The sequence below is a fragment of the Hordeum vulgare genome, chromosome 4H (assembly GCF_904849725.1).
Source record: "Hordeum vulgare subsp. vulgare chromosome 4H, MorexV3_pseudomolecules_assembly, whole genome shotgun sequence".
Lineage (NCBI taxonomy): Eukaryota > Viridiplantae > Streptophyta > Magnoliopsida > Poales > Poaceae > Hordeum > Hordeum vulgare.
This window is the reverse complement of record NC_058521.1, coordinates 99,954,091-99,963,556: the sequence shown is the minus strand read 5'-3', so window position 1 is coordinate 99,963,556 and position 9,466 is coordinate 99,954,091. Positions and strand designations below refer to the sequence as shown.

Sequence of the window (9,466 nt, the reverse complement as noted above, 5' to 3'; positions counted from 1 at the left end):
CTATATAGTAGAGGCGTACCATGTGCAGGTGTGCCATTAGTGTGATGGACACTAATGGCGCACCACACACTCGGTGCGCCACTACTATATTTTTTTTATTTTTTTTATTTTTTTAGCAAAACTACTAATGGCGCACCAGCAGCTGATGCGCCATTAGTAACCAGGGTTACTAATGGCGCATCTGTTGGTAGTGCGCCACTACTATAATTTTTTTTGGTTTTTTTTTTGCAAACTACTAATGGCGCACCACACCTAGTGCGCCATTAGTAACTAGTGTTACTAATGGCGCATCTGTTGGTGCTGCGCCACTACTTTTTTTGCAGAACTACTAATGGCGCACCACAAGAGGTGCGCCATTAGTAACCAGGGTTACTAATGGCACATATGGTGGTGCACCATTAGCTGTTTTCCACCGCGACCACGAACCAGCCCCTCCTCTCGCTTCCCCTTTCCTCCATCTCCCTCTCCGTAGCCTCCTCGCGCAGCCGCAGCTAGGGTTCCTTGCGCCGCGCCGCCGGCCAGAAGAAGCAGGAGATGCAGCCGCCCGCTAGGGTGCCTGCAGTTGACTTTCTTTTCTCCTGCTACTTTCCTTTATGCCTTTGCACTTGTGTGTGTGGGGTGGGGTGGTGCCGTCCGTGGTAGACTTCACTACCGTCCGTCTGTCTGCGCATCTGGTCCCTCCCTTCCTTCCATCCTTCCCCTTTCAGCGCCGCTTCCTCCTCGCCATGCCTTCCTTCCCCGCCGACCAACCTTCCAGCAGCTCCGGGCGTCGAGCCGCCGGCAGAGGTACCGGCCCGCCCCCGCTCTCCTCCCCGCTCCGCCAAGCCGGGCAGATCTGGTTTTTTATTTTCTTTGGTCGAGTCACCGGGGCTTGTCTGTGCTCAAGGGTTGAGGTGAAGGAGTTGATTATTGTGGGGAGGAGCGAACGGCCAGACTCCCCGAGCGCGTCAGTAGGGTTCCTAGCCGCCGCAGGCCAAAGCCTCCGCTACCCTGCCGCCGGCAGAGGAGCCCAGAAGCGCCTCCATCGCTCCGTCGAGCAGCTGCTCCCGCCCAGAGCTACGCCGTAGGCAGGTAGCCACCAACTCCTTCGCCCTTCCTCCCTCTTCTCCCGTCTCTCCTCCCTCCTTCCTCTTGCATGCTCTCCCTATTCTAATTTGTTTCCTGATTTTTGTGTTGGATGACTACCAGCTGTAGATTTGATACTGTAATAAGAATATAATGATGATTATTTCTGGATGAGTACCAGCTACCATGATTTTTCTTTTTCCAGTGCATGTTCAAGTTTACATGTGGAAGGATTTGGATTTTGCTTGATAGGTGTTTGTCATAATGCTTGTAGGGGCAAATGTGTAGTTTGATTTCCTTTTTCAGATGACCAAATGTTTTGGTTTAAACGTGTTAGCACTGAAACGTGCAATGCTTGACGATATAATATGAAGAGGAAAATATTAACTTGTTTTATCTGCACAGTCTTGGCCTAAAATCAAATCTTTAGCGCGGTAACATGCAATTTGAGAGAGCAGTAGGTTTGTCTTGGTTATACTGGCCCAAATTGGTTAACTCATTACTACTACTAGTGCTATTGTTGGCACGATACATGTCCCAAATCTTGTTTATGATTGGGAATATAGTGGTACTGATACGCTGTGTTGTTGATTATGTACCATCTCTCGCTCTATATGATCCATTGCTGTCTTTTCTCCATGTTCAGGTTAGGGCTTCTGCACAGGTATGAGAAGGACCTACGATCCACTGCTCGGGGCGCGGGTTGTGCAAGGAACTGTCTTCTATCGGCTGGAGGCTTTGTTAATGCAATCACAGAGTCGTATGTCTTCCATTTGGCGACGGGTAGTACCTTTCGTCTTCCTTGGAACAGCTGTTAGTTTGGTTGGGCGTTATGGAACTACTATGATCGTAAATCAGCTCTGCGCACCTATGGACGACTCATGACCGGCAAGACAGTCGGACTGGTTGTCGGCCGTGATGATGAGATTGACTGCGTTATTTCCATCCTTTGCCGCAAGACCAAGAACTGCGCTGCGCTGCGCTGGTTGGTCCCTCCGTGCGAGGGGGGAGGGCCAGCACCTTCCCGTCGCTGTCGTGGGGCGTTCTTGGCTCCGATCGTTTGCCGGCTCCGGGCGGGTAGTCGATAGTGTCGTGCCGTGCTGCTGGCCTGCTGCGGGCTGATGGCAAGTGGGGGAAGGGGAAGCGGCTTGGAGTGACAGTGACACGTGGCACTGAAATGTGGACGCGAGTGCTGAAATTCTGAAAACCTTGCTTCGAAATTTAGAGACGCCAGTTGAAGGCAAGCGTGATCATGAGTTAAAGAACCACTTGGAGATGTCTGTTTGCCTCTTGTTGTGTGTTTCAGCGCTCTACTCCCATGCTATATGTGCCGTGTTCACGAACTTTCAGTTCTATTTTTAGCATTTATGTTATCATTCATTACATAGTTCCTGTTATTTAAAAGTGATATGAACCTCCTGTTGTGTTGTTGGATTCCTAACTAACAGTCAGATCCACATGCTCGGTTTAGGCTAATTGCCTGACCATTCAACAGATGCCTGGTTTATAAGTGATTGCTGATGGATTGTGAGTTATTTTTAGGCAGTGAAATATCTGTTCATATATCATTCTCTACGTGATTTGTGTAGTGTAGCTTGGGTGACTCTGCTTAGAAATCTAAATCTTGTTAGTTCTTTTTAGATTTTGGAGGGGACAATCGCGCCAGGATTAGCCGGACGCTGCACCGGATCAGCGCGATTAGGAACAGGCAGGGAGACATTGTAGGACTGACCTGCCGCGTCGGGAGGGTCGTGCCCGGAAGTGCTAATTTGCTTCAGGATTTGGTGAAGGCTGGTGGGTCGTTGCTGCTCATCGGACCACCAGGGGTGGGGAAGACAACTGTCATAAGGTATGCTTACAGTGTACTAGTGAATAGTGACGGATACTTACGTATGGCAACTCTAATTAGGAGAGTTTCTATGGCAGTATGTACCAATTTTAGCATCAGATTGTTGCCTTGCCTTGCAGAGACATTGCACGAATGCTAGCAGATGACTACGATAAGCGAGTGATGATTGTTGATACATCCAATGAGATAGCTGGAAATGGCGACATTCCTCACCCAGGAATAGGCAATGCCCGTAGGTTGCAAGTGCCTATCCAAGAAATGCAGCATAAGGTTTGCTCTATTGAGTTTAATACCTTGCTGCCTTGTGAAGTGTGCACAATCGTATATGTTTGTATTGTACTGCTCACAAGACTATTGCTCGGCATTGACACACATGCTTAAAACATATGTACTTGTTTATCAAGTATGTCAGAATTATACAGTAGTGAACATCAATATCCCATCTAACACTTACCATGTATGTTAAATCTGTCCCTTTAATGCCGATCAGGTGTTGACAGAAGCTGTGGAAAATCACATTCCTCAGGCAATCGTCATTGATGAAATTGGAACTAAGCTAGAGGCTATGGCTGCTAGCACCATTGAACAGCGGGGGATACAACTTGTGTTGGGGAACGTCGCAAGGGAAAAAAATTTCCTACGCGCACGAAGACCTATCATGGTGATGTCCATCTACGAGAGGGGATGAGTGATCTACGTACCCTTGTAGATCGTACAGCAGAAGCGTTAGTGAACGCGGTTGATGTAGTGGAACGTCCTCACGTCCCTCGATCCGCCCCGCGAATAATCCCGCGATCAGTCCCATGATCTAGTACCGAACGGACGGCACCTCCGCGTTCAGCACACGTACAGCTCGACGATGATCTCGGCCTTCTTGATCCAGCAAGAGAGACAGAGAGGTAGAAGAGTTCTCCGGCAGCGTGACGGCGCTCCGGAGGTTGGTGATGATTTTGTCTCAGCAGGGCTCCGCCCGAGCTCCGCAGAAACGCGATCTAGAGGAAAAACTATGGAGGTATGTGGTCGGGCAGCCGTGAGAAAGTCGTCTCAAATCAGCCCTAAAACCTCCGTATATATAGGTGGGAGGGAGGGGAGGAGTCAGCCTCAAAACCTAAAGGTTTGGCCGAAATTGGAGGTGGAGGAGTCCTACTCCAATCCTACTTGGAGTAGGATTCCACCTTCCCACTTGGAAACTCTTTCCACCTTGTGTTTTTTCCTTCTCAAACCTTATGGGCCTTAGTGGGAACTTATTCCAGCCCACTAGGGGCTGGTTTATCTCTTCCCATAGCCCATGAGACCCCTTGGGGCGTGACACCCCTCCCGATGGTCCCCGGCACCCCTCCCGGCACTCCCGGTACACTACCGATGAGCCCGAAACTTTTCCGGTAATGCACGAAAACCTTCCGGTAACCAAATGAGGTCATCCTATATATCAATCTTCGTTTCCGGACCATTCCGGAAACCCTCGTGACGTCCGTGATCTCATCCGGGACTCCGAACAACATTCGGAAACCAACAATATAACTCAAATACGCATAAAACAACGTCGAACCTTAAGTGTGCAGACCCTGCGGGTTCGAGAACTATGTAGACATGACCCGAGAGACTCCTCGGTCAATATCCAATAGCGGGACCTGGATGCCCATATTGGATCCTACATATTCTACGAAGATCTTATCGTTTGAACCTCAGTGCCAAGGATTCATATAATCCCGTATGTCATTCCCTTTGTCCTTCGGTATGTTACTTGCCCGAGATTCGATCGTTAGTATCCGTATACCTATTTCAATCTCGTTTACTGGCAAGTCTCTTTACTCGTTCCGTAATACAAGATCCCGCAACTTACACTAAGTTACATTGCTTGCAAGGCTTGTGTGTGATGTTGTATTACCGAGTGGGCCCCGAGATACCTCTCCGTTCACACGGAGTGACAAATCCCACTCTTGATCCATACTAACTCAACTAACACCTTCGGAGATACCTGTAGAGCATCTTTATAGTCACCCAGTTACGTTGCGACATTTGATACACACAAAGCATTCCTCCGGTGTCAGTGAGTTATATGATCTCATGGTCATAGGAATAAATACTTGACACGCAGAAAACAGTAGCAACAAAATGACACGATCAACATGCTACGTCTATTAGTTTGGGTCTAGTCCATCACATGATTCTCCTAATGATGTGATCCCGTTATCAAGTGACAACACTTGCCTATGGCCAGGAAACCTTGACCATCTTTGATTAACGAGCTAGTCAACTAGAGGCTTACTAGGGACAGTGTTTTGTCTATGTATCCACACAAGTATTGTGTTTCCAATCAATACAATTATAGCATGGATAATAAACGATTATCATGAACTAAGAAATATAATAATAACTAATTTATTATTGCCTCTAGGGCATATTTCCAACAGTCTCCCACTTGCACTAGAGTCAATAATCTAGTTCACATCACCATGTGATTCCAACGAATCCAACACCCATATAGTTATGGGGTCTGATCATGTCTTGCTTGTGAGAGAGGTTTTAGTCAACGGTTCTGAAACTTTCAGATCCGTGCGTTCTTTACAAATCTTTATGTCATCTTATAGATGCTGCTACTACGTGCTATTCGGAAATGCTCCAAATATCCACTCTACTATATGAATCCGTTTCACTACTCATAGTTATTCAGATTAGTGTCAAAGCTTGCATCGACGTTACCCTTTACGACGAACTCTTTAACCACCTCCATAATCGAGAAAAATTCCTTAGTCCATTTGTTAATAAGGATAAATTTTGACCGCTGCTAGTGATTCAAACATGGATCACTCTCTGTACCTCTCAACATACTTTGAGTCAAGGCACACTTCAGGTGCGGTACACAGCATGGCATACTTTAGATTCTACGGCTAAGGCATAGAAGACGACCTTCATCTATTCTCTTTATTCTGCCGTGGTCGGGTTTTGAGTCTTACTCAAATTCACACCTCACAACGCAACCAAGAACTCCTTCTTTGCTGGTCTATTTTGAACTCTTTCAAAAACTTGTCAAGGCATGTATCTTGTTGAAACTTCTATTAAGCGCTTTCGATCTATCTCCATAGATCTTTGATGCTCAACCTTCAAGTAGCATAATCCAGGTACTCCTTTGAAAACTTCTTTCAAACAACCTTGTATGCTTTACAGAAATTCTACATTACTTCTGATCCACAATATGTCAACCACATATACCTATCAGAAATTCTATAGTGCTCCCACTCACTTCTTTGGAAATACAAGTTTCTCATAAACCTTGTACACACCCAAAATCTTTGATCATCTCATCAAAGTGCTTATTCCAACTCCGAGATGCTTGCACCAGTCCATTGAAGGATCACTGGAGCTTGCATACTTGCTAGTATCTTTAGGATCGACAAAACCTTCTGGTTGTATCACATACAATGTTTGCTCAAGGAAACCGTCGAGGAAACAATGTTTTGACATCCTACGTGCAATATTTCATAAATAATGCAGCAACTACTAACATAATTCTAACAGACCTTTAGCATCGCTACGAGTGAGAAAGACTCATCATAGTCAACTGTTTGATCTTGTCGAAAACATCTTTGCGACAAGTCGAGCTTTTCTTAATAGTGACTTATCACCATCATCGTCTGTCTTCTTTTAAAGATCCATTTTACCCAATAGTCCCATGACCATCAAGTAGTTCTACCAAAGTCTACACTTTGTTTTCACACATGGATCCTCTCTCGGATTTTATGGCTTCCAGCCATTTGTCGGAATCTGGGCCCACCATCGCTTTCTCCATAACTCGTAGGTTCACTGTTGCTCAACAACATGACCTCCAAGACAGGGTTACCGTACTACTCTGCAGCAGTACGCGACCTTGTCGACCTACGAGGTTTGTAGTAACTTGATTCGAAGCTTAATGATCACCATCATCAGCTTCCACTTCAATTGGTGTAGGCGCCACAGGAACAACTTCCTACGCCCTGCTACACAATGGTTGAAGTGATGGTTCAATAACCTCATCAAGTTCTACTACCCTCCCACTCAATTCTTTCGAGAGAAACCTTTTCTCGAGAAAGGATCCGTTTCTAGAAACAAACACTTTGCTTTCGGATCTGAGATAGGAGATGTACCCAACTGTTTTGGATATCCTGTGAAGATGCATTTATCCGCTTTGGGTTCGAGCTTATCAGACTGAAACTTTTTCACATAAGTTTCGAAGCCCCAAACTTTCAAGAAACGACAGTTTAGATTTCTCTAAACCTCAGTCTATACTGTGTCATCTCAACGGAAATACGCGGTGCCCCATTTAAAGTGAATGTGGTTGTCTCTAATGCATAACCCATAAACGATAGTGGTAATTCGATAAGAGACATCCCAGCATGCACCATACTAAATAGTGCGTGGCTATGACGTTCAGACACATCATCACACCATGATGTTCCAGGTGGCATGAACTGTGAAACAATTTCCACATTGTCTTAACTGTGTACCAAAAATTCGTAACTCAGATATTCATTTCTATGATCATATCGTAGACAGTTCATCCTCTTGTTACGACGAACTTCACTCTGAAACAGAATTGAACTTTTCAATATTTCAGACTTGTGATTCATTAAGTAAATACTCCTGTATCTACTCAAGTCGTCAGTGAAGTAAGAACATAATGATATCCACTGCGTGCCTCAACACTCATTGGACTGCATACATCAAAATGTATCACTTCCAACAAGTTACTATCTTGTTTCATCTCAATGAAAACAAGGCCTTGCTCATGTGGTATGATTTGCATGTCACTAGTGATTCGAAATCAGGTGAGTAAAGATCCATCAGCATGGAGCCTCTTCATGCAATTTATACTAACATGACTCAAGCGGCAGTGCCACAAGTAAGTGGTACTATCATCATTTAACTCGTATCTTTTGGCACCAATGTGTAACACTACAATCGAGATTCAATAAACCATTGAAGGTGATTATTCAAGCAAATAGAGTAACCATTATTCCTTTTGAATGAATAATCGTATTGCAATAAACACGATCCAATCATGTTCATGCTTAACGCAAGCACCAAATAACAATTATTTAGGTTCAACACCAATCCCGATGGTAAAGGGGGCGTGTGACGTTTGATCATATCAACCTTGGAAACACTTCCAACACGTATCGTCACCTCGCCTTTAGCTAGTCTCCGTTTATGCCGTAGCTTTCATTTCGCGTTACTAATCACTTAGCAACCGAACCAGTATCCAATACCCTCGTGCTACTAGGAGTACTAGTAAAGTACACATCAACATTATGTATATCAAATATACTTCTCTCGACTTTTGCCAGCCTTCTTATCTACCAAGTATCTAGAGTTGCTCCGCCTCAGTGACTGTTCCCCTTATTACAGAAGCACTTAGTCTCGGGTTTGGGTTTAATCTTGGGTCTCTTCATTAGTGCAGCAACTATTTTGCCGTTTCACGAAGTATCCCTTCTAGCCCTCGCCTTTCTTGAAACTTAGTGGTTTTTCAAACCATCAACTATTGATGCTCCTTCTTGATTTCTACTTTCGCAGTGTCAAACGTCGCGAATCTCTCAAAGATCATTGTATCTATCCTTGATATGTTATAGTTCATCACGAAGCTCTCAAAGCTTGGTGGCAGTGACTTTTGGAGAACCATCACTATCTCATCTGGAAGATTAGCTCCCACTTGATTCAAGTGATTGTCGTACTCAGACAATCTGAGCACACGCTCAACGATTGAGCTTTTCTCCTTTACTTTGTGGTCAAAGAATTTTTTGGGGGTCTCGTACCTCTTAACAAGGGCACAAGCATGAAATCACAATTTCATCTCTTTAGAACATCACTTATGTTCCGTGACGTTTAAAACGTTTTCGGTGCCTTGCTTCTAAGCCATTAAGTACTTTGCACTGAACTATCGTGTAGTCATCAGAAACGTGTATGTCGGATGTTCACAGCATCCACAGACGACGCTCGAGGTGCAGCACACCGAGTGGTGCATTAAGGACATAAGCCTTCTGCGCAGCAACGAGGACAATCCTCGGTTTTACAGACTCAGTCTGCAAAGTTTGCTACTATCAATTTTCAACTAAATTTTCTCTAGGAACATAAAAAAACAGTAGAGCTATAGCGCAAGCTACATCGTAATTCGCAAAGACCATTAGACTATGTTCATGACAATTAGTTCAATTAATCATATTACTTAAGAACTCCCACTCAAAAAGTACATCTCTCTAGTCATTTGAGTGGTACATGATCCAAATCCACTATCTCAAGTCCGATCATCACGTGAGTCGAGAATAGTTTCAGTGGTAAGCATCCCTATGCTAATCATATCAACTATACGATTCATGCTCGACCTTTCGGTCTCATGTGTTCCGAGGCCATGTCTGCACATGCTAGGCTCGTCAAGCTTAACCCGAGTGTTCTGCGTGTGCAACTGTTTTGCACCCGTTGTATGTGAACGTTGAGTCTATCACACCCGATCATCACGTGGTGTCTCGAAACGAAGAACTGTCGCAACGGTGCACAGTCGGGGAGAACACAACTTCGTCT

General features: G+C 45.0%; 1 protein-coding gene across 1 annotated transcript; it reads left to right on the top strand.

The window, feature by feature from the left end:
• The first annotated feature begins 2,585 nt into the window (after positions 1–2,585).
• Positions 2,586–3,295, top strand: LOC123450324 (uncharacterized protein ycf45-like). The gene is made up of 3 exons (XM_045127640.1): positions 2,586–2,592; positions 2,707–2,914; positions 3,034–3,295. Exons 1-3 carry the CDS (start codon positions 2,586–2,588, stop codon positions 3,293–3,295), a joined length of 477 nt encoding a protein of 158 aa, XP_044983575.1.
• Positions 3,296–9,466: the final 6,171 nt, after the last annotated feature.

Bases quoted from the DNA above. Each gene is read 5' to 3' on its own strand.
- LOC123450324 (XM_045127640.1), top strand. The intron at 2,915-3,033 runs GTATGCTTACAG...CTTGCCTTGCAG, and splicing joins GGGAAGACAACTGTCATAAG to AGACATTGCACGAATGCTAG.